The 24,743-nt window shown below is 45.7% G+C and overlaps 2 protein-coding genes across 14 annotated transcripts in view; one reads left to right on the plus strand and one right to left on the minus strand.

Moving 5' to 3' along the window:
* Nucleotides 1-24,743, plus strand: part of RTKN2 (rhotekin 2) — a 220,277-nt gene that overhangs the window by 152,973 nt on the left and 42,561 nt on the right. Inside the window, exon 22 of one of the 9 annotated variants that reach the window (XR_006939531.1) lies at nt 16,805-17,353. The exons of 6 other annotated variants lie outside the window; for them this stretch is intronic. The gene's annotated coding sequence lies outside the window, so the exon portion shown is untranslated. Of the gene's footprint in view, nt 1-16,804; nt 17,354-18,391; nt 18,739-20,345; nt 20,440-24,743 lie in introns of those variants that run through there. 2 more of the 9 variants (XM_046942828.1, XM_040702366.2) reach the window with 2 other exon arrangements.
* ZNF365 (zinc finger protein 365) lies at nt 2,235-18,351 on the minus strand. 5 transcript variants are annotated; one of them, XM_015288105.4, is made up of 5 exons: nt 17,353-18,351; nt 9,463-9,643; nt 7,660-7,698; nt 6,703-6,740; nt 2,235-4,495 (listed from the first exon to the last, which is right to left on the minus strand). In XM_015288105.4, the coding sequence occupies exons 1-5, from the start codon at nt 18,057-18,059 to the stop codon at nt 4,249-4,251; spliced, it is 1,212 nt and encodes a 403-aa protein (XP_015143591.2). In that variant the 5' UTR covers nt 18,060-18,351; the 3' UTR covers nt 2,235-4,248. The 5 variants fall into 5 exon arrangements, 4 of the variants coding, with proteins under 4 accessions (XP_015143591.2, NP_001186476.2, XP_015143593.2 ...); XR_001467035.4 differs by lacking the exon at nt 7,660-7,698 and adding an exon at nt 8,468-8,610 and having other exon boundaries at nt 4,394-4,495; NM_001199547.2 differs by lacking the exon at nt 7,660-7,698.

Raw genomic sequence — 24,743 nt, forward strand, 5'->3', positions numbered from 1 at the left:
AGGTGTCAGCTTTTGCCCGGGAGGTGGATGGGCTTTCTACACCACCCTGGTTCACGTGCAACACAACCCCAGACATGAAATCTAGGAGGATGTGTATCCATAATGTAGGTTTTCATCTACTTGTGACAGAAGGAACGTTTTAGGTCTGCAAAATAAAAAATAACCCCATTCTTGTAAGTGCTTTAGTGATGCACCCTGGAAAACCAGGGGTGGGAATGCCACGTGGATGAAGCAGGGCTGACAGCTCGAATTCCTTGTTAACCAAAGCAGTGAAGCTGCTGAAGCCCAGTGGAAGAACAGAAGGGAGCAGAGCCTGTATGGGCGCCCTGCGCCCTCCTTCGTTAGCACGTGCCGCGTTAATCTGTTTTGACTGCGCCAGTTGTGTCTTCCTCTTCATTGTCCCCACCTATGGTTCTGGAAACATGAACTCCTGCCTGTCCTTCAGCCAGTGCTCTGCCCACCTCGTTGGGACCTGGCTTTGCCTTCTGCCCGCTGCCCTCAGCTGCCCTTTGCAGAGAGGTAGCTCTGGTGAAACACAGGTGATGGCTTCCAACAATATTTTCTCTCAGTAGGGCAAGGCTGCGATAAAACCTGTTCTTAGTGGTTGTGTGGTCACCATGGCAATTAAATGAACCGACAAAGGAGTTACAGCTCCTTCATTATAACTGGGATGGTGATTTTAATTATTTGCCAACACGTGAAGCCTGTAGGAGTGCATCGGCGCAGTGCTTTGCGGATGGACCTGGCTGCCCCTGCCGTGGGTCCCTTGGCTCCCAGCACAGCAGAAACACTTCCTTGGCCACAGGATGGGTGAGGGACAGGGGTACCACCCCAAACACTGCCCTTTGAGGAAGATCCTCTGTGCCTTTAAAACCTGTTTTCAGAACATGCTGCATACAGCAGCGTCGTTCAGCATTTCCCTGCACCTCTCATTGTCCCAGACCGTTGGCAGTGCTGGTAGGGGCCTGAGCAGCCTTGGGAAGTGAGGAGCTACGTGGGCAGGCATAGGTGTATTGAGGAGCTGCTTTGTGCAGAAGTGGATTCAGGTCCTTTAAGCTATGGGTTATTTGGGTTCTTGTGCCCCAGGCTGGTCCCTGCACAGGGCCCCTGGCTGGGGGTGGCCCCGCGTGGCTTGGCTCAGATGCCACTGGGCAGCCTGGCTGCAGGCAGCACTGAGGCTGGCACGTGCTTCTGCCCAACAGGTGCCTGCGCAGCACTTCTCACAGGGGAGAAGGGCAGACCCTGGGCTGCTTGTGTCTCCTTGGAGAGACACTCAGCTGGTAATTCAAGAGACCAGGCTACAAAACGTGTCTGGCTAGGGGGTGGCATTAGCAGCAAAATGGGAAAGGACATTTTGTTCATGTCATAACAGGATCTATTTTTAAGAGTTTGTTGCATGTTTCATGTCATAAAATCATTTCTGGGATTATTTTTTTCTAAAAAAATAAAAAATAAAACAATAAATGCCCATGCCTGCTGCAGAAAGCACTAAAATAGTCCACTCCAACCACTTCAGACAGGATGTATGGAAATAATCAGCATTAGCCTGATGTAAGAACAAATAGAGGCAACTATTCGGTGACGCAGAATAAAGAGAGAGAATAGTGGGACTTCACTCAAGGAGACTGAAAGAGCTGGTGGCATTGGAAGAGATTATTAGAGATGATACAAGTGCTAATTTGTTTGGCTTGGTAACTGCTCTAATTGGTGGCCATCCCGCTGAGTACAAATATCTAACTGAATATTTCCAGCAACTCTTGAAAACAAAACAAATGTCTTTAGATCTGCTGTGGCAGGAGAAGGTTGTTTTTACTACTGAGATGGGGGGAGAGGGGACAGATACAATCAAGTGCTTCAAAAACGCACTCTGTTTGCCTGGCAGGAGCATCTCAGAATCGTTGTGGTTTGTGCGTGAAGAGCTCTCATTAGAGGTCTGGGATTCAATTAGTCTCTTGTTTTCCTGGCTGATAACGTTACATGTGTCAGAACATTTTGTTTTAAGCAAAGGTCACCTGTAAGGGCCCAGCCTGCACACGTGCTGCTCTGAGGTGGCTTTAGTTACAGACAAGGTGTTGTAAAAACGTCTGGGAACTGGGCATCCAGCTCCTGCTCAATTTCACTTTGTGTGAGGAGTAGGCCCAAGTCCAAAGGGGACTATTCTTTGCTGTCTTTTTCTCTGCTATTGGATAGGCTTCTGTAAAAACACTGTATTTTCACAAAGTTAAACAACACCGTAACTGAGAAATATAACTTTATTATTAGAATGTTTATATTCTAAAAACTTTTATCTGGGGTTACAGTGCAATCCAATTTCTCTTCAATTAACTAACCCAGCATCTGTTCAGCAAGTAACTATAAATTAGGATTTGAAAAGTTTAAGAACATGCAACTTCTTTTACTCTCTTTTTTCTCTTCCCCCCAAAAAGGACAACTTACAGTCAAGATTTTGGCGCAATAAATAATAAAATAAATATCTAATCAGTGAACTAGTAGTTGCACTTAACTTTGGTGACAAACAGAGTAGGTAGGCATGTAAAAATAATACTTTCAGTGCCAAGTGAGTTAAGGAATGGAACAACGTATTTACCTCCTAAAGATCACTTCCATTATCCTCAAAAAAGGGCTGTTTTCATGTCTGTAGGAGGTGGGAGCAGAAAAAATCAAAGGTAGTTTCTATGACGTGGTTTGCCTAAGAATGTTCTCATTACACACGACCTGACCAAAACCCATGCAACACAACTGACAAATCCTCTCCACCACAATGGTTAGTGTAAGGCCAAGTGTGGCCTTGTGACAGAGTTAAATATTAAAACGTCATTGCAAACTAAATACCTGAATTTGTTTCACACTGTGACTTTCTATCAAAACAGTGTTGAGAGTCTTTAAACATATGTCTGATTGTTCCACAAACACCATTTAAAATAAAAATGAGGAATAATACTCTTTCTTCGCTCTGCTACTTTCTGGGAGCTCCGTGCACTGACAGATGTATGACATCTGTAGTTACCTGATCTGAGCTAACAGATGGGTCATCTGCTCTAAAAATATTGCAGCTCAGTGCTTATTGCAGCAGTAATCATAGCGACACGCTGTCTTTTAAAACTCATTTCTGCTTACAGTCAGTTATAAAAATGAAAAACATTTTTCACAAATCTCTAGACACGTACTGTAAAAATCACCTTCCACAAAAACAATTTACATCTGTTATATGAGCATTTAAAAATAAATTACGCAGACTTGTCCCACCTATTCTTTTTCTTGAGAAAACAAATCCCATCGATAACATGGACAGGATGTTTCTATTTGTAAACATGGTATGAAGATTCATGTTACCAAAAAGCTGTACACATGGAAAAATCATCTTGATATATACTCTGATGAATAAGGATCCTTTTAATTGGCACAAACCACTGTAAACACAGGCAATCCCATCCTGCAGTCTTCCTTACTCTTGGGTTTGCAGTTGAAATTCCAGAATCCATTATCTTTGGAAGGATTCTTCATAAAGATCTGAAGGGTTTCAGTTAGGATCACAGCTGCTCCACAGCCCTCTCGTGCCCCACACCGGGCACAGCCTCACGCAGGGTGCCATGCAATGCAGTGTGCTGCTCCGCTCTGCCACTCGCTGCCTTCCAGCTGCTGCTGCTTGCTGCCAGCTGCTGCCCGGGCTCAGCGTGCACTGTGCGGGTGAGGGCTGCACTGCCAGGTCTGGAGAAGCGCCCAACAGGCAGGGTAGCAATCTGCTGCTATTAACAGCCTCCAAGCAACTCAGGTAAGCTTTTTGCATCTAAGTATGCCTGCACAGGTAGCAGTTAATCACTGATCTTCTACCCACCTAAGCTGGAAGAGTGATTATTTGGGTGCCGATTAAATGGATTCTTCTGAACTTCAGCAACAGCATAGATGTAAAATAAGTTACCAAGCCACATGCTGCCACTAAAATAATTAAACATACAGCCACAGTATTGCCCCGCAAGATAACTGCAGTCATTTAAAATAAGCTCTATAAATAAATAGATAGAAAACCCTCCGTGTAAACTGAATAAAATGTCCCTTCCCTTTTAGTGCCCAAAGAGGGAATGGCGTTACTAAATAATAGAAATATGCCATATCGTATATATTCCCTTATATTATATTTGATATGTTTGGTGTGGCCAGATGGATAGGAAAAAGTGGGATGATTAACTTCATTCAATGTTTGTTCTGCTGAAGCCAAGCTCCTGTGTTACTGTGTATCTTTAGCTGCTCCTACAGCTGTTTGGTCTTTTTACCCATCTTGGACTTTGCGCTCAATTTCCGGGCAGAGCAGACTGGTTCACCCTTCTTCTGTGCTCTCCATATTTCTCTTGGGCAATCAACAGGTTCGTAGAAGCATCTGACTGGCTGCAAACTGGTTTTCTCTTCCTTTGCTTTTTTCAGCAAGCCTCTTCCTTTTTGAAAGGAATGAGGCTTTGTGTCAGGGATGTTATATGAAGTGTGTTGACTTCCTCGGCTCCTGAAATTAGTAATAATGATTAACAATGATTATTACTCAATCTTTCAATGTGAAAGGTGTCCAGAATTTCCCAAACCCGTAACATTTTGAAGGCAGAAAACATCCTTGTTTTACAGGGCCAGACTGAAAGTTTAAAACAATTGCAATATGAACAACATTTCTCAATACTCAAAAGCATCTCTCACTACAAGAGCTCCTCCACGTTACCAGTGGACCCCTCATGTATCTTCATCTAGACTAGCATTCAGGATATGATTCTGCTGATACTGGAGCGCTGTCACCTTGCTCAGGTCTACATCCTCTTTAACTAAAGGGACGTTAACACTCAAAGAAACCCTCCGCAAAGATGTCCCTACAGTCTTTGGAAGGCTGCTCCAATGACAGCAGAAAGCAGGTGCAAGAACTGTGGGGTATGCTAGCAGGATCTGAGCACTGCCTGGTCTCCGAGCCCCAGGATACCTCTGTAGCTCAGGAAACTCAACTGCCTCTTTGCTGGCCATCCAGCTCTGAACTCTTTAGATTTCCTTTAGGCTGCAATATGAAAGGGAAGAAGAGGAAAGGAGAATAAAGAAATTGGTGTGAAGACGGGTACAAAATTTTAAAGGCCAAAGCAAGCAGAATTCTTTATTCTCTCTGTGGTGGTTCAGGCCCAGTAGGAAATGATGAAATTGATGAGCTCAGGCCATTCAATGTGTGGTGCTGTGCAAGCTAAGCCATGCCCTCTGCTCTGTGCTTTTATCTTTAAAACACAGTTCAACTAAGAACATTACACTCCTTCTTAACATCATCTCAAAATGTTTTACAACAGGTACAAGTAGTGTAACAGCAGTACTATGGATGTAGGCACCAGCTGCTACCATCAACGAGAAGAGCAGATGTGCTGCCTCTTAAGAGTTCCCACAAGGCTATTTATGTTAGTTTGCCATGTCTGGAAACCACCTATCTGGTATTAATCGTTCTGGGAATTAAGCAATATTGCACACTGACAAAGCCAGTTCTGGAAAAAGCTGCAGCTTGCGAGTGCCACAGTGACAGCCTCTCCCATAAGGATGTACAACCTCACTCTTTGTTCTCCCCGTGCCATTCTCCTGGTGTATCTGATTTGCAGTAACAGATACCGATACTGTACTGTCCAACCTAACACTGTTCTGGTTGTGCCTCTTCCCTTCCTTCTCCCATAATTGCACAGGGACCCTATGTTTCAAACACAAATGTGGTACCAAAAAAGTTTATTCTTCTTCATGTGTCTTTTTCCTTCAACTCTGGCCTCATTTCAAGGCTGCTCTTTGAAAAATCAGAATTTGCCTTCATCCACAGAATGGGCAGAGCAAAATAAAACTCCCCTACCCCTCTGAGCATCTTCTCCTCTATGCTCCATGGGACAAGTTCATTCAAAATAAAGGGGCTACCACTGAATGCTGATTTTGCCAGTGCCTTCTGAAAGGAGAGCTATAGCAGTAGCTAAACAGAAACCTCTGAACAGTTTCACACGTGCCTTTGAACTCCCACTATTTGTCAGCAATTAATGGATTTTACTAAAATGCGCTACATTTAGACCGAAGACTTCTCAAGTGGAAGGACTCATCTCACCAAGTCAGTAACTTAACTGGTTTTATTACATTTCTATCTTCCTCGAGTACAATCATATTATAGAATCGACAGGCCAGGCCTGAAAAGAACACACAAAGTCATCCGTACCTTAGGAAAACAGCCCAGATTAGTTATGCTGCTCCTAGAACAGCTGCTTGAGTAACCTGAGATGTTGTTAGCACCCATATTTTCTGAGGACACTTGCCTGTTTACATGCGATTTTTAAGTTGACAGTGTTACTGTCAGTTAGGAAATGACAACTGTCTCTCTCCTACCTACAGAATGCTGAAGATATTTTCAGCTGAAGCTTGGTCTGTGTTTACCAAACAGATTCCAGAACTGTAGTGTTGCAATAGGCTGGTAGAGTCCAACGGGAAAGTCATTTCTTTTACATAACATTATCCTTTTTTTCTTTAAAAATATTTCATTTTATTTTGATTTAGCAATTATTTTTTATTCTTCTATTACATCACATAATGATGGATGGCCCTCAGGTACAGAACCTGATCAAACCCAGCCTGATTCAGGCTTTTGGTTCAACTTGAAATGCAAAAGCAACAATGTAAGCACACCAAGTTACATCTTTAGGTAAGAAAAGAGTAAGATATCTTACGTACAGGCATCTGGGTTTCTTGTTTGATGAAATGTCTGTAAACTGTAAGGAAAACAGAAACAAAATTTATCAATATTAAATTATCAAGTTGCTTAGATATGGGGATAAAATACATGCAGTGTAGTCTTCAAAATCCCATTTCTATTCCTACCTCCTGTTAGTACTAGAAGAATATTCATGAAAAGAACTTTAGAAAAAAACCTTTTTACAGATTATTATTGCTCCAATTTATTTTGTATTTAAAACTTTGTGGTTGGAATTTCTCCCCACTATTTTTATCGTAATGGTAATCACAGTAAACTGCTAAGCAAGTGTGGGCTGAACAGAGATGCTTCACATTAGATTAAACAGTATGGAACAATAAGAAGTAATTATTGTGTTGAAGATAATTAACAAGGAACAGTGCTTGAATAAGCTGTATTAAATTAATTTTCTCTCAGAGCCCTTAATTTTGCAGCGATAACATTTCCTTTATATGAGCAGCTAGGAAGCTTCAGCTACCAGCCCTTGGCTTTCCTGCAGCAGCACTCAAGGCTGGAGATCAAGAAGACAAGTGTTTCTTGCCTTTCCCACCCCAATTCTCAACATTAAGTAGGGACAGCAAAGCTGCAGCGTTGGCACAACTTTGCAGGGCTTTGTTTCTTACAAGAGTTTGGTTGACAGCTTTGTATCTCTTTATCTAGCCACTCTTTCGCTGGGGGTCAGGAAAAGAAGCATTTAATGCCAGCTCAGCCTAAAACAGTGCAGGTACCGCCTGGCTTCTTTGTATTGATCTCCCGTCAGCGTCACCACACTGAGCCTTTGAGTATCATTTAATGAAGTCACTGAGCCAAGCAAATGTTCCCTGTGTCCCTGGTATTGTCCACACTTTGCAGATGGACTCGTGCCCAGCCTGACTTTGCTGTCATCTGTCTTGGAGAGGAGTCTGGAGCCATCCCATGGTGTGCTTTTCTGTAATTACCTCGTGAAGGTCAGGCTGGTCAATATTTGGATGGGTGACCTGAAAGGAATGCTGAAGTCACTCAGAAAGCAGGTCAGCTGCCTTAAAAATCACTGCCTTCCCTAGGGAACACTGCTGAGCCAGGGATCCCGGTAAACACATCAAGAATATGGGAGAAGATTTAATACTGAGGTCCACCTTTACAGCCCCACTCAACATTCTCACAGATATGGGCTGAGATGTCTTATGCAATGTTTCAGCACATATACACTTATGTGGTTCTTGCCTATAAGTCTTTGTCTTCCAAGTTGCTAGGGGAACCTCTGCTTTCCACCGCTACGTGCCTGTTTCTTGCAGTGTGTGATCAAATGCCTCTCATCTCACCTCCATGGGGAAGAGTGACTATTTAACATAGATAATATGGGGTATTCACTGGAATTGAAATTCACTGTGGAAGTCATGTGGGTAAAACTTGCCACATAAATATAATGCATTGTAGGGAAAATACTGAGTTTCAATAGTAATAATGAGGGCTTTTCCAGAAACAGTTATTCTTAAAAGCAATGTTCTGCCAGCAGTGGTTTCTAGTCCGTGCAGTCTGATGGGGAATCCGCTCACTCTTCCTACAAGTCCTCTGACAGGAAAGCAAGTCGAATTGCCAGCAGGCTTACATGTCTGCTACGAGGATCCCCCTCTTTCCTGAAAATCTTCAGGATCTCCAAAAAACTGTCAGTATGCGAAGCAATGGAAAGTGTTTCCAGCAAAGCCAAGTAGCCAAAGTTGGAAAAAAAATAACAATCGGACGAGTATTTCATTACTATCTTCTCACCCTTTCCCATCTCTGGCTGCTCTTATCCTCTCTGCTCCTTTCTTTGCTCAAAAGGAAATAAAGTCTGGCTTCAGTGGAGTCAAGATGGGATGAACTGTGCTTCTATATGTTGTTCCTCCAACCTTTTCCACACTGCTGCAGACCTGAGAATAGTTCAGAAAGTGTTCTCTGGCCAGTAAGTCTACCTGTGTGGCCACTCCAAGCCAGTGCAAGGCCTACCCTGCTTCTCATTCCCAGTTCACTGCTTCAAGTTTGACCCATTAGTCCCACAACTGGTTCTGCAGGAAACCACAGCAAGGGTAAGGAATTGGGTATGTTTGGTCACCAACAACACCGTGGTTTTCACATGGCACAGTTCCTTGCCACCACTTTTCCCTTTCCCATCCTTTGCCAGGTTAGCTGTTCTGCCAGGTTTATTTTTCTGCTGTACGGCCACCAAGACCCACAGACAGCCAGTTCAGCAGCAGTATCTGTAAGGAAGAAGGAAGCACCAGCCTTGTTTTGCATGGCTTTGTGTAGCAGCAGCATTTACAGTTATTGCAATTCTTTCCATCCCTAACGTGCCAGTGCCTGACTGCAGCCGTAAGGGCACAAAGCTGGAGTTCTCATCTGGCTGCTGCCTTTGTTCACTACCCTAGGATCTGGTTACGTTAGATTACAACTCGAGATTGTTTTCCACACCACCCATCAGATCATCAGAGCTCTAAGCAGCAAACAGAATTCATGTGAGTGAGACTTTTCGGGTTTCAATAACGAGGTACAGAACTGTCTGAAACTCACCTTTTACTGCTCACCACACGCTCCACGTGTGGCATGACAAACACGCGAAGTGGCAGTTAAAACATAAATAAACATAAGTCTAAAGAAATGTTGTACAAATCCAAACCTGTCTGGAGTAGCAATTAGCTCATCCCTCTGAGCCTACTCACATTCGAAGCCGAGCACTTTCCCCTGAGTGGTGGGTGACAATTAATGAAGGAACTCTGCTGGCTTACCACGTGGTCACTGCCACCCGTGTGGTTGCACGCAATCTGCTGATTTTGGTAATACTCTAGCTGCCTTTCTGCCAGATCCACACGCTGCAGCAGGTTCTCGATGAAGTGCTGGAGTCTGGCTTTTCCCCTCACTTCTTTTTCTGCTGCTTCTTCGAGGAAGTGGTTGAAAGTAACAACTTCTCTGTAAGACAAAAATATTGCAGAAGCAACATTTAAATAATGGGAGGGGTGCCGGTCTTGCTGCTGTCAAAGACTTACTGACGCTTCCCCCTTTCTTCACGGTGATTTCCCACGATGACTAATTACTGTCCTTCTCCTTCATTAAGGGATTTCAGTATTTTTTTCAAACACTGAGTGGAGATCTGGAACTATGCTGAATTCAAATCTATAGGCAGTGGGTCTGAGTGTTTTTGTCCTGTTATTAGATCTCTTGAAAACAGTCTTGTTGGTCTGCAGGCCACTGGATGGAAATGTTGTTTTCGTTAAGCACCACCATTCACCTCTTGTAGTCCCTGGACACAGCCTCCTATCTGAAAACAGATCCACCTTCTCCTTTTCTATTTAGAAATGTGCCTATCTGACCTGAAACATGAAGTGTATGAAAGCTTCCAGGTTCATTGTAGTCTTACAGTGGAAGTTTAATGTAGCTGCTGTGGTAGTTCCTAACTTAAAAGAGCTACTGTGGCCACTGAGCTCCATTTTGGCTGCAATCCTGCAAGTACTTCCAAGTGCCGTGTTGGGATTTGGAGCTAGTGCGAGCATAGGAGATTAAGAGAGAATCTAGAGATGATCAGGCAAGGGTTATACGTGTGGGAAGACCAAGTTTTAGGTCAGGAGTTTAGAAATATTTCTTGTCTGGTAACACAATTGGAAGCAACAGATAGCACTGCTGACTCAGAAAGATCTTGACTGTGTGCAGAAAAGAGCTTATTTTGAAGGGCTCTGTATACTGGTTATACATGGGCTGCCATTTGGGCCTCTTCTTTCAGAAGTTCTGTGTGGGAGAGGTTTGGTTACAGTGAGGCATGTATTACAAAAAATGGCAAATCTGGGCATGCAGGATTTCCCCAGTTATTAAAGCCTGGATAAACAGCTCCTGCTCTGCCAATGAAGCCATGTTCATTTTTGCTTTGTACAGAACTTAGGGTGTGGGAGTTGGGAGAACCAATGCTTGCCAAATGAAAAAGAGCATGATTAGTTCATGTTCATTTGAAATACAGCGCCTGAGATAAAAAGCATTTTAAGCTTAAGCTAGGAAATGTTTTGTAGCAGTAATAGCCTTTCAGAGCTTTGTTTGTTTATAAGAAATCCAAAGCTCCTCTGCATTTCATCAAAGATTAACTCAGCACTGTTGTAGACAATTATTTTAACAGGGCGCTGTTTTTGCCTTAGGAAGTTAGGCACAAGTGGTCAGCTATGCAAATCTGCCATTTAGACTTCAAGCTGCATTAGTCTGTTCTAGACCACAGCAGAGAGCATCCACGGGTTGTATACATGGATGATCAAGTGGTAGGAATGAGCTATAAACCAGCACATATTTTTTGGATGAGAACATTCGTGAATGTTAGTTTATATTAACTTACCCACAAAATTTGGCCTAAGAAACTGAGAGGTGCCTGTTCATTAAACTCTGCCAACCCTTTCCAGTTTTAGGGCTGTGACTGTGCTCGTTCAGAGTGACCTGGTGTAAAAAGCCATCAAAGAATGCTTAGGAAGAAGTTAATCTAAAGTCACAGAGGTCATGTTTAAGGCTTTATTACCACCTCACTTACAGCACTGCAATTCCTTTCATTTCACAATTCCACTGCACATTTATGAAGCTGATGGTACTCCAACAGGCTCCTCTTTGCAGTGGACAGAAAGCTCAAAGGACAGAAATTTATTAGTGTGGAGACCTGTGCGTAGTTTACAAGGCTGCTGGCCTTCTAGCTGGGGCTGAGCAGGGACCTGCCAGCCTGGGACACCTCTGGGACATCCCTACCAGGCCACACAGCCAGCCTCTGCTACAAACATCAAGGACCTGGCATTTGCTTTTAAAAGGCTGATAGTTCCATGAATGCTAATATTTGTAATTGTGTCAGCAAAAGTAATTAAAAAGCACTCATTAGTCTCCTGCTCCATGGCATGAGTAAATCACTCACAAATTTTCCTTTCCTTTCCATATGTAGTTAATGAGCTGTGCCATAAGGGAACAGGGGAAAGACTCAGATCACCATCACGAGAACAGACGCACAGACTTGATAAATTCCTGAGTATTTGCCTTACTTTCTAGACTATTCAAGGAAATATACTTGGCATCCTACAAGTCATTATTTGTAGGAACTGTTCTTAGCAGCAGTAGTACCATTTCCATTTTCCTCTGTTCAGCTTCCTCAATACAATCTACGAATCTTAATAAGAACTTTTATCTCAAGATTTTCCTTTGTGCTGAAATGGTACAACCACTCTGTAAATTCTTTCTATGAAGACAGGAGCCAGAAAACGCCGACCCACTAGAGCTCGGTCTCATGCCTTGTCCTTGTAAGCAGCACCTTTCTTACTTCAGCCACTTTCTTTGTTTTCATTCAAACCTCTCAGAAGCTCCAGGGAGTGACTGCTGGTAGGTCTACTTGCTCCAAGACCTCTTCCTCAGAGAGCTCACTTTGCATCACTGCTGTGCCTTGGTTACTTGAAGGAAGAATTTTTACCCTCCTCCCACCATGAACAATAGGGAAATCCTCCAAAGAACTTTGAAACAACTTTGTTGAGAAACAAAGGTTTCTCTGCAGCCACTGTTTATCAGCTTAATTGCTTTATTGTCTTTTGTAGTTCGTGTGCACTTTTTCTTAGCTTCTGTTTTATTTCTAGTATCTGTTTCTAATAGCTGTGATGATTTTGTGCTTTTACTATTTAATTTACTTTCAATTTATTTTTCCAGGCCTCTGCCAAATTTTGGGGGAAACATTGCATAATATGATTTCCATCTTTTACTCTTTCATAGAATCAAAGAAACGCTTAAGTTGAAGAGATCTTAAATATCACCAAGTGCCAACGTCCTGCCGTGGGCAGGGTTGCTGACCATCAGACCAACTGCTAGATCAGGCTGTCCAGGGCCCATTCCAACCTGGCCTTGATGCCTTCAGGAATGGGGCATCCACAGCTTCTCTGGGCAACCTGTTTCGCTGCCTCACCACTCTGAGTAAACATCTAACACCTAACCTAAGCCTCCTCTTTTTTAGTTTAAAGTCATCCTTCCTTGTGTCATCACTATCAGATTGTGTAGAATGACAGTCTCCCTCCTGTTTATAAGCTCCCCTGAAGTACTGGAAGGCTGCAATGAGGTTGCAAGCTCAACCAGTCCAATTCCCTCAACCTTTCTTGCTCAGAGAGGCACTCCAGTCCTCTGATCATCTTCAGGCCTGAAGCACTACCCTTTCTGTTTGGAAGTCCCTGCTACCCTAGGCTGACTGTTGTATGTCTGTATATCTAGGAAAGGTTATGCAGAGCTATTAGTGCTCCTGGAACCATTCTGTTCTCAGTGACACCTCTTTCCCGCTCTCCTCTGCTCCTTCATTTTCCTCTGTTCTGTCAGCCTCCAGCCTCTTTTCATTCCACTGCATCCCAGCCCTTGCTTTAAGAGCTCTGTAAGGTCTAGATCCTGCCACAACATTTTCCAAGAGGAGTAGATGATGCTGCAGTTTGAACATATGTCAATGTCTGTAACAGGCAGTAGAGTGATTTAGTCTGTTTGCCTATAGTTTGCAAGACTTACATTAGCATACGTTGTATAGCATAATGCTTTGCTGAAGGGCTACAACCAAGCAGCAGGGAGAAGGGGCAGTTTCCTCCTTTGTCTCAGGAGCTGCAACCTCCCTCAGACAAAATCTTTCAGGAGGGATGAGTTCTCCTTCCCAGGGTGAGTAAAGCAAGAGGGAACAACAAACTAGTGAGTTATAGTTTGTGTTACCAGGCCAGTTGTTGTCACGTGGACCCTTAGTGTTTGCAGATAAACATGTGATACCCAAAGTAGATGCATAGGCTGGGGCAGCTCCAACTCCTTAACAACTGACAGTAAGGGATAATGGTTTCGCACATTGCAACCAAACCCTCCTACAGATGGATAACACGGGTCCTGGGACTATTTACAGCAACTTTGACACCTGCAACTGCTCTGTAGGCGGACAAGCGCAAGGCTCCATGCCAACTCTGTGCCCAAGTATCAAATCCCTCTGCAGAATTTGAATACTTTGAATACCTCTGCCTAAAGTGCACAGAGAAACAAATCCTTTCATTATTGTACCTGAGGACAGCAGAGTTCCTACCAAAGCAAGTTTTCATTGTGAAAATATTTAAAGCATATACATTCATTAAGTATTAATGCTGCTGACCTGATCCATCATCCCATTGGCGTTACTGCCTGAAGGCTGGCATCTGTTACTCATTAGGCTGTGGTTTCACATTCCTGCACCAATATCAGCACGTCTGATTTAAGAGGTTCACACCTCCTCCTCTCAGGGAGTTACTGTCCTATCAGTTGCACCCATTCACTGGGTTGTGGTCTAGATCTGAGCCCTGAACTTATTGGGGTGACGCTGTGAAGATTAAAATGCTTTAATTCACAGACCCATTTTGTGGGACACTTGAGCCAGCACGAGCAAGGGGGGAGGGAGGTAATCTCCTGAGTGGGAAGATGAAAGGAGGTGGGGAAGAGGCAGCAGGATGCCTTGAAACCAAGGGTTGAAGAACGACATCTAGCTGTAGTCATATTCTTAGAGCAAAATGCAAAACTTTTGTTGAACAACCAAAGCTTGTACTTAAAGGAAAGCTGATATTTTAGAGAAAGCGTCAGTTGCAGTGGTCTTTAAGAGCAAGAAATCTAAATCTCTAAATCTCACTGTCAAGCTGTTACTTACACAAAGTTTCATTAATTGCAAATTTTAGGTGAAGGCAATGGCAAAAGTAATCACTCACCACAACAGCTATTCTGAAATAGCCCTTTTATTGCAGGCTGTACCAGAGCAAAGGCATCACCAGACAGTCTTAAAACCGCATTAGACCGGTTAAAGAAAGTACTGTCAGAGATGACAACTTACTGCATGTACACCCTTATTAAGAGACAAAGTGAAATTAAGTCACCACTGAAGGTTTCACTGTTCTTACATGACTTCCAGAAACAAGCCTCTAGCTGTCCTCTAGAAGAGGAGTCTGTAGCTGGTTTTAGTTTGAATGGTTTGTTTTTGTTTTTTGGTGTCTTATTCAACACAACCTTATCCCTTTTGGGAAAACTTCTGTGTTTCAGCACTAAGATCACAGTACTCATGCTGATTTGCACACTCATTCATCAGACACTGAATATCCCCTCTTGGGGTGCCTTTTTAAATTAAATCATGTGTTTGCTTGTTGCTAAAGGCTTGACCCTGTAGCCATTTCACCAGAACTGCCCAGAGTTCAACTGAGGCAGGTTGGTGGAATGGAACTTTTCTTTGGCAGCTGTGCCTGCTTCTCTGAAAGACCTGGTTTTCATTTTCACTCCCCCCAGATAATAACAATTAAAAAAGGGGGGAAAAAAAAGAGCAGCTTTGGCCTTTCAGCGTTCTAAATTTGATGAGAATACAGCACATGCTGTAAGACTTTTCTGTGCTTAGAGTAATACTGCTTTAACAGTGTATTAGTTTACTTAGTGTGGTATCCGCACCTGCCCTACCCCTTACCAGTTGTCAACCTTCTCCTCTAGATAAGCCTCCAAAGAAGTTGTCTTGTGATCTTGTCTAAGATTTGAGCTAGAATTTCTTTCCCTCTGTGGACAAATGTGTTTTCTCTTACCCTCCGACTGACTTAGAGGAGCCACAGTTCAGTCTCTGAGATCTAGAAGTGCATAATACTAGTAACTGATTTATTGTTTTTGCATCCACCCTATTCCATGATATCTGGTAACTAGGACAATCATTGAAACCAGAGACTGGTTTCCTTCCTTAGCAAAAGCATGATACAGAGATGTTTCTGGGAGAAAGTTGTTTGCTTTTTCCTGCTACAAAGAGAAAAGAAAATAAAAATCTCAGTTATCGTGGTTCAATATCAATGCTACTTCTGAGAAAAGTTATCCATATTTACAAGGCTGCTTATAGGGGGGAAAAGAAAAAAAAAAAAAGAAACTGATGAAAGCATTTATTTTTGAAGGTCAGCAAGTATCAGAGCAGTCCCTGAGGGCTGCCTTTGACTTTTCACAGTCTGCAGCAAGAACTCCTGCTTCTGCAATTTCCATTAAGCTGTCCTGTTTGGCTTTCTAATCATCTGGACTTCTTCCAGAAATCAAAGTTCAGATCCTCCTTTCTGAAGGAGAAGGTCTTTTTGGCACATCGAATGATTAAATTTTTGAACACGGAAAGGAATGAACATATAGACAGGTCTCAGAAATTACTCTGTCATTCCCCTCATATCACGCTCCTTGTACCTCCATTTCCCCACCTGCTCTTTTTTCAGGAGGTCTCGTCTTCTGCAGCACCACTGAATGCTTCCTGCTTTGTCTCAAGAAGCATATTTTTCTTGGAGATCATAAATCTGGCATTTTTCAGCATACCTTGTGTCTAGTTTGGGGAGTGGTTCGTGTCATTTAACTTAGGGTATGTGAAGTTCAGTATTCCAGCCTAATATGGCTGCTTACCTGAAGTCCCTCTCTAGTCTGCAGAAGGACCTCCATGGAGCAATTTCACACTGGGTACTTTTCTAGAACAAGTAGGGTGAACCATGCTGTGAGCCCATAAGGGGAACTTGGCAAGATGGGAATATCAAAACTGCTTCAAACCATAAGTTATCTTCACAGCCTCTTGCATACTTTCAAATCCCTCTCTCAATTCCACTATTATCTTTAGCTTCATCTTGAGTCCTTGAGATGTACTGTCTATGAAGATCACCTGATATTTCAGAAATCAGCAGTGCTGTTGAATATCCCCTCAAGGAAGATGGGTTTGAATCCCACCACCTTTGCTGTCTGCTCTCCTAGGTGATCCACAGCACGGTCTCTCTGTAATGACTCTACAGATACAGGAGCCAGCAGCACCTTTCCTTTCTAGTCCTTAGATTAAGCTGCAGAAGGAGCGATGAAAGCCCTCCAAACTTCCTACACTGAACTCCTACACCACCTTCCTTATTTCTCCCAAGATCAGCGTCATGGCAACTAGCATCTCCCTTTGTAAGCTGGTAAACTGGTCTAGAGAAATTCCATTACCAAGACTCTTCATTTGCATTCCTCTAAAATAAGTTGTGCTGCTTCAAAAAGCCTTAAAGGCTTCAACAAGCACTGCATAAACTAAGTAGATCATGTATAAATAATGTATCGGCTATCACTACGCTTTAATCTTTACAGGATCTTTAGACCAGGTTAGTCAGAATGACTCTGGCAGCTGGTTCCTGGTCCTGCGACTGACTCCAGGTCTGCAGTTTGCTGTCCAATTCAGCACTGCCTCCAGCATGGCTTTGCTGCTGCAAAGGCAAGCTCCCTGCATGGCACCCTTCACTGCGGTGGGACCTTCTCAGGGAAAAGATGCTACTTGGCTTTGCTACGTATTTCCTACAGCACTTGTCCAAGCATCTCTTCCATAAAAGATAACGGATTAGAACCGTCAGCGTAAATCAGACTACGTGCTGATGATGGATCGCGTGCTTCAACCTCACGACAGCAGGGTCGCATTACAGGCACTAGCCAATGTCAAAGTCAGTGGCCATGCCTCCCGAGCGCGGAAGCCACCTGCTCCAGCTGTGCCTACCTGCCCTACAGGCACTGGGACCGTGGCTTTAGAAACACCACCTTTGGTCGCCGCTGACCGCCAGGCCCTTCTACAGCCAGCGAGAGACCGAAGCTTCCCTTGCTTTTCCCCAGGGCAGCCAGACCCGCTCACAGGGCTCCCCACTTACTCCTCCTTACGGTGCAGCTCCTCCTCGGACTCGGTGAGCCGCTGCTTCAAGGCCGCGATCATCTCCACCGCCACGTCCACCTGCCGGCTCAGGGCGCGCTCCCGCCGCTGCACCTCCTGCTTCTTCTGGGAGAGCTGCACGAAGGCCGCCCGCACCTCCAGCAGCTCCGCCGTTTTCTGAGCCAGCTCTTTGGTAAGCTTGTCGATCCGCTTCTCAATCGTCTTGTCCACGGCCTCCACCATCCTGTTGAACTTCTCCCTGACGTGCGCCTCGAACGAGGCCTTGGAGTCGGCGGCGGGCAGGACGGGTGAGGAGAGCCGCGAGCCGGGCGAGCCGGCGGGCGCATAGCCGGCGAGGCAGCAGACGGGCCCCCGCTCGGCCTCCAGCGCCCGCCGGCCCTCGGCGCTGCCGCTCGAGGCGTCGCAGAAGCCGGCGCAGGGCGCGTACCGCGTGGCGCTGCCCGGGCCGCAGGGCTCCGGAGGCGAGGCCGGGCCCGCACCCTTCCGCGGGGACGGCGGGCCGCCTTTGGGCGGGACGCTCCGCTCCTCGTAGCCGTGGCCGTACTCCAGGTGCGCCCTCAGCGCCGACAGGCTCCGGAATCGGCTGCGCTCGCCGCAGCGCGGGCAGCGGAACGGGAGGCGGAGGCTGGCATCGCCGAGCGCGTCCTGCCAGGGGAAGCCGCTCTGCTCCGCGGCGTCTTGTTGCATCCCTGGCCGGCCCCCGGCGACAGGAAGCGGCCCCGGGCGCGGAGCGAACTTGCCAAACTTTCCGGCTCGCGGCTCGGGGCCGCGCCGCCTCCCGTCGGCCCCGGGGGACGCGGCCGCGGGGCCCCGGCGCCGCCGGCCCGGCCCTGCGGAGCGGCTGCGGGGCCCGGCCCCGTCCCGGCCGCGAGGTGGCCGCCGCGGCCGCGCTCAGCCGGCTCGCCGCCGGAGCCGGGGCCGCCGCCGGGAGCCGTTTGCGGCAGAGCCGTAAATCAGCCGAGCGCCGCCGCACGCACTCGCGGCCGGCCGCCGCGGGGCGGGGAGGGGCGGAGAGGGGCGGGCGGAGACTGCGGGGTTCGGGCGCGGCGGGCCGGGGCCGCCGGCCTCCCCCGGGCCGCGGTTGCGGGCCGTCGCCAGGATCCCTGCGCTCCGTGCGACTGCGCCTGGCCTTGTAGTTGCTTCCGACCTAGGTTCCGTAGCCAGAAAGACTGTTCCTGTAAAGGTGCCCTCACTCACTCTCGGGGCTCGAGGCAGCGGACGCTGGTGGTTTTCTCATTCCAAGAAGGAAGGACTGCCTGGGCGCACTGCCCCGCAGTCGGTGAATATGCTTCTCTGCTGCTGCTTTTTTGTACCGCAGATGGGTGCCTGTTGTTATAAATCATAGAAAACGCGAACAAAGCTGATGGTAAAGTCACAGCCTTTTTGGAGTAGTGCTGAAATACTCTTCTGAAACCTGGTGCCTGGGGCAATGTGATGCTGGGGTTTTTTATTACTGTGGGAGAGAGCAGTGTGGTAAAGTTTAATTCTGTGCTAATGTATCTCTTCCTTGAGTGCAGTGTGCAGGCAGCCCTAAACAGAGAAATGCACTGCATTGATAGATGCCTTTGATGTGATTAAGACATTCCCGGTAAATGATTCACCAGATGGCACATCAAAGGAAGCTGCTCAAATAGCATTTCAGTGCTTCAGATAATCTCTGAAGTGTGTGGGCTACCGGCCGGGCTGCAACTTCTTGCTCAGCTTCTTTGTCCAGTGTCACCTTGACTGGCTGCGGCTGCCCAGTTTGTCGTGATGTGGTACAGAAGCACGAGGAGGGACATCCAGGGGGGATAGCTTTGAACCATGCTCACCTCAGGTCCTGGGGTTCCTGACTGTTTCTTTGTTGGAGGAGAACTTCAGCAGGACCAGACGTACAGCTGTGACCCTGCTTTGGCACCCATTTTCTCAGCTGCTATTCCTTGTTCCATTATCTTCTCCGTTGTCTCCATCCTGCACTACTTCTCCAGGTCAATACTGATGCTGGGGGAGATGCAGATGGAAGTGAGGTACGCTCAGCCTGGTGGGCTGCTGCCTGGGGATCCATCCACATCTGGCAACACTGACCATAATGTGAGCCCTTGTGGTCCTGGGAATAGCAAACATGGATGGCTGTGAGGAAGCCAGGTCAGCTGCAGGCTGAACTATGTGGCCTAGATCAGTTACATCCGAAGTACTCAGTAATTCTCCATCCAAGATTTCTCTAACTTGTACTGTAGATGTTTGTTTTGCTGGATTAGGATTCTATTCATCATTTCCTGGGTAATCCCATCTGGATGTGCAGTTCAGTTGTTTTTTCAGTAGTCACTGAGGAGCAGTCTCACCTTGTGTGTGTTCTGCAGTGGAGAACATACATCATCCATTACATGTCTGAGCTTCATCCCCTGTGATTTAAATCTGGAGTGGGTAGAGCCCAATGCTGTCGCTCACATAAAGCCCAAATGTACACAGCCATAATGTATGACTCACCTCTGAAATTTTGCCAGGTGCTGGGGAGGCATTATCCTATTTATTTGTATGCATCTCTTTCTTTCAAGATCTCTTTTAAACACTTTGCAGTAAGACTTCCAGAAGGGTAAATGTTATTTAAGTGAAGTCAGCATGTCCCAGCCTGCCTGCTGCAGTGTGGAAAACGTTCACAATATTCAGCTTTTTCAGGCAGTGATCTGTACTTGCCATGCCTCGTCCGATAGCTGCTGATTTTGCGTGGAAACTGATAAGCAGACCTCTTCCTGCGTAAATCATACTTCAGAAGAGAAGTAAATTTTGTTTGGTGGACAATTCCGCTTTACTGAAGGTGGCTGAGAGAAACCAGTTTGCTTTGCAATAACTACGCATGTTGTTTATCTTCCAATTTTTTCCCATCCTAGACAAGGAGAATAGGTGAGTCAGTTCTGTTTTATTTGTAGCCACTTTCCCCTTCAGGCTCACAATGCTGAAATGTTTGTGGGTTTTTTTTTTTTTCTTGTGGCATAGAGCTGGATCCACTACTAACAGCTTCGCTGCATTCATCAGCCTCTGCTCTCCCTTGTTTGCTCACTGGTTGGTTTTGAAGAGGAGTGTCGGAGAGGTTAGTCTCTGCTCATCGTGCCCACTCTCCCTGCTCTGGTCATTACTGTGTGCTCCAGCCAGACTGCAGGAGGCATGAATCTGTACTGAGTTTCTGTTGTGGACATTTTATTGAGCGATGTGTAGGTATGTAAAGATACATACACTACACACAAATGCACGTGCTTTACTGCTGCATACAGATGAGATTTTGGGTTGTGCTCTGGCAAGCACCACATCCCCTGACTGCGCTGTAAATCTGTGTGTGAAATAGGTGCACTTTCCCGTTCTACTCATTTGGATGCTGGAAGGCGTGGTGCTTTTCTCAGTGTTTGGGCATTAACTACACATGCACATGTTACTTGGAGATGCTGAAACTTACCCGCATTTAGTATTTATCATCTCCTCTCTTTTTTATTGAAAAGCAGGAATGAAATCTAAGGAAAGACTTTAGAAACCTGTAGGGGCTACTTCAGTGACTCTCATGGTAGTGGTGCCTCAGACCAGGATTCGTGTTAGCTTTGTATGCAGATGAATTCAAAGTGGATCAGCCATACAGCAAAGTTTATGTTGCTGTCACAGGCACCCATGCCCACCTGGCAGGAAAAAGACTTTCTGCAGTGCATTTATGGTGGAATAATTGAGCAGCGCAGTACTTACAGCAACACTGAACCAAAAGGAAGAGCAACGTACGCATTGGCTTTGCGTGGATACCCAGTGCTGGCTAGTTTGTTGCTACTCTTTTAGGGGAGCCTTAGATCTGATCATTGAATGTCAGTTTACCTTCTTTTGATTGTTTTTTAAAGGTGAAATCTGCATTTTCAAATGAGTTTTGCTGTCACAACAAGAGGCTGCATGCTGTGTGGCTTCTCTTGCTCCTGAAGCAGTTTGTTGGGCCATGGTTGACATCAGCTTCCAGCAGACTTTTGGATCTCCTTAGTGATCTTGTAGGCCAGCTCCCTCTGGAGCTTGAATTTGTTCAACTTCACTCTTCTCTACCTGTACTGTTTCATGCTTTTTTGGTTGGAAAAGGAGCGCAGTGTTCTTGTGGGTTGATCTGCACTTTGCTTTTCCCATACCCGATGAGAGCTGTCATGTCACGGCGGTTTGGCTGTGATGTGGTGAGATGGCTGCAGGCATATTTTCCAAAAGACGGGAGAAGACTGAGGCGTGTCAGCAGTAGGCACGGCCTGCCTTTCAGCCATTTTAAGTTTTCCTCAAAAAAAGTTACTTTGGTTAGCTAGGAGATGAAATAAAATATAACTAACACCTCCAGAGAGAGGAAGAGCTGGAGGAATTTCTTGAAACTGGGTTGCTATGCTGGGTATAGTGCGCTCATTATAAAGGGGAAGAGTTGTATGGGCTCATAAGCTGGCATATGTAAAGGCAGAGCTAGGCTGGGTGCCCACTCCTGGCTGTGTTCTTGATGCAGCCCCTTTTCTTGCAAATTATTTCCCCTGCTGAGGCTTCTCTTTTCATACAAAAATGGGGACACCCAACCTGGGCTATGTCAGACATGCTCCAGTGGGCAGTATGAACTGCTTTGGTAGCAGCCCCATGCTTGGACCTGCCTCTGTGCTGGATGGAAGCTGCTTTGCTGCAGGCAGAAGTCCCAGGGCACCATAACCCTGGGAAGGAGGCCCTCAGGGACAGGAACATCTGAAGTTTCCACTGCCTTTTCCTAGGGGTGTGACAGTCTGAGCTGTTAAGTTCTGAATGAGCACCAGAATGAGTGCAGCCCTGTAACAGAGCTGTCTCTCTCTGCTCCCCACACTGTTGCCCTTTTGAGATGCCCTGCAGGCATCAGCCCTTTGGCAACACCACTGAGACCTCCAGGTGTGGTACAGGGACAGATAGCAGCAGTGCAGAGTCACAGCATTGTTGGTGGCAGTGGGGACACTTCAGCAGGAACGTGGCCACAGCAAAGTTGCCTTACTTAAGCCAACTCTGTACAGCAAGGGAGGTACAGTCCAGGCACTAATTGTAGGATTAGCCAGCAGATTTATGAATTGAGCGATGAGGTGATGGAACAGAGCTAAGAGGTGGGGAGCCCAGAGCTCTTCCAAAGTGAGATGCAGTCTGCTGAAGGAAGGGATCCTTTTTGGATTAAGCTGTCCCACTGAAAAAAAAAAAAAAAAAAGCAGAGTGAAATATAGTAAAAAACATGCCAGGATAGCTTTAAAGGAACATTTCACCCTACAGCAAAGCCTTTCCCTCATTGGGACTTACTAAAATATAGATGTTTTCTCCAAAGTACAAAGCACACCATCAAAGTAGAAGTTCAAGCTATTTCATTCTGCTGGTGTTCTTTCTGCAATGGACACAGGATGGTAAGGAGTATTGCTTTTAAAAGCTCATACCAACTGCCTTCCACGTGAAATAAATCGCACCGATTTCCTAACTGAAAAAAAAGTGTCCAGAAAGGCCTTAGAAAGGATTGATAGTTGCCATCAATACATAATTAGCTTGCTTGGTGACTAATCCTATACGTTGGGATTTTTAAAGTCTTTTTCATTTACATAAGCAGAGATATAAAAAGAACAATGTTGAAAGGCTATGGTGGCATATTCAGTCCTCTGCCATATCTAGGCCCTGTGGGAAGCACTGGGTCTGCACTTTGTCTTCCCCTCCTCTGCATCCCTGCCATCTGCTCTGGGGGCTCTTTGCCTTCTGCAGCAAGGCCTGTTGTCAGGGAGGTGGGAGTCAGTCGCTTTTATAGCAGTGGCATTCCCTTCTCCTGTGTCAGCGTAGACAGGCAGCATGGCGAGTGGCTATGTTCAGGGATGGCTCTTTTTTTCAGCCTTGCTTAAGGATCCCTTGTGCTGTGGAAGATGATATCAGGGCGTTCTTATCTGCATGCAAACAAGAAGTAGGAAACCGTCCTGGCGGCTGCCAACGCTGTGCTGGTGCATCTGTATCAGATATGTACCCCTGCTATAGAGAACATGCTGAGGAAGAGAAATTGCATTTCTCCAGGAGTGTTGCAGAACTGTTTCACCTCTTTTATGGGCAAAGGATCCACTAAGGGCCATGTGATAGCAGCTCACATCAGAATTGTCAGGAATCTGTGTTAAATCAACAGAACACTGATTTAACAGAACAGCCTAAATCAACAGAATGTGAAAACAAAGCAGAACAAGCTGACAACGAACACTGAGTCAAACAGGCAAAGCCTCCACCTGGTCTGCTAAGATAGACATCAAACGTCACATAGAAATGCAGAAGGCAATTCAGGCCTGCATCTTTAATGTAATCTGAAAGTCTATTGTTTTTATTGGATGCTCAGGGAGAGTTTTGTTTTGTGTTCTTTCCTCCTTGCTCCTCTTTTTGGGTTTTCATACAAACAGTTCATTTTCTAGTTTGCATTACACATGAAGGTCTGGGGGCCCAGCTGCTGCCCTGGCAGATGGACAGGTGGGCTGCAGGCTGCTGTGTGAGCTGAACACTGAGCGGTGGGATCAGTGGGGCTTTCAGAACAACTCAGGTAAGCCAACAGGCTTCCTATATGATGTAGAGAAGGTAGACTTGATCTGTAGGGAGGGGTGGGCATAAAAGGAAAAAGGAAAGTTGAGAGCACTTATTAGTTTCTAAGTGTGAGTGCAATGAAAGAGCATCCTCTCCGTTGTTTTGGCTTCATGGGCAGCATTCTGTGTTCATGTCATAGTCAAGTACCTTCTCAGGCTGTGAGTGAGAAGAGCAACATGGCTGCACAGCCAGTGTGAAGTCCTTTGCCTCTTCCACAGGAGACTGTGTACGTTAATGACAGACCTCAGTTAGACACATGGGGTGAAATTCACCTGGGCGCATGGGGCTAGCATAAAGGCAGTGTGTCATTTGTCTCATCGCAGCCCTGCTCTCCTCTAGCTGCTATGAACTGTGGGAGTCCTGATTCACTGCAGAGACGGGCTGGTTTTTACATCCAGTGATATGTGCCAAATGGCTTACGTATAAATAAAGTCTTGTGTCATGCAAAATTAGGTGTGCACTCATTGTCCTTTCAAGGACAGATTTTTTTTGTTATAATGAATACTACCCTTAGTGGATCCTAAATCCACAGTGCTCTGAACAACATGAGGAGTTATCTTTAGTATTTATCACTTGGAAGGCACAGAGTAGGGGCACTCGAGCAGGTTTAGCTGATGGCTTTATGCAGATTCTTTTCAAAAGAAGGCTCCGAGGTTGACAGTGTCCTCATTGATAGGGGCTAAAAAGTGCAAGGAACTTCTGAGGTCTAAAGATAGGTGCAGGTAGCAAGCAGGCAGCAGGCAGCACAGTGCTGTGGCCAATTATACAAGATAACAGTCCCTGGAAGAAACTGCAAAACTG

The sequence above is a fragment of the Gallus gallus genome, chromosome 6 (assembly GCF_016699485.2).
Source record: "Gallus gallus isolate bGalGal1 chromosome 6, bGalGal1.mat.broiler.GRCg7b, whole genome shotgun sequence".
Classification (NCBI taxonomy): Eukaryota; Metazoa; Chordata; class Aves; order Galliformes; family Phasianidae; genus Gallus; species Gallus gallus.

Coding starts and splice junctions, on each gene's coding strand:
- ZNF365 (XM_015288107.4), bottom strand. CDS start 18,059: ATGCAACAAGACGCCGCGGAGCAGAGCGGCTTCCCCTGGCAGGACGCG. Junction 9,644..17,352: donor GAGCTGCACCGTAAGGAGGA/GTAAGTGGGGAG, acceptor TTTGTCTTACAG/AGAAGTTGTTACTTTCAACC. Junction 4,496..6,702: donor AACAAGAAACCCAGATGCCT/GTACGTAAGATA, acceptor TACTAATTTCAG/GAGCCGAGGAAGTCAACACA.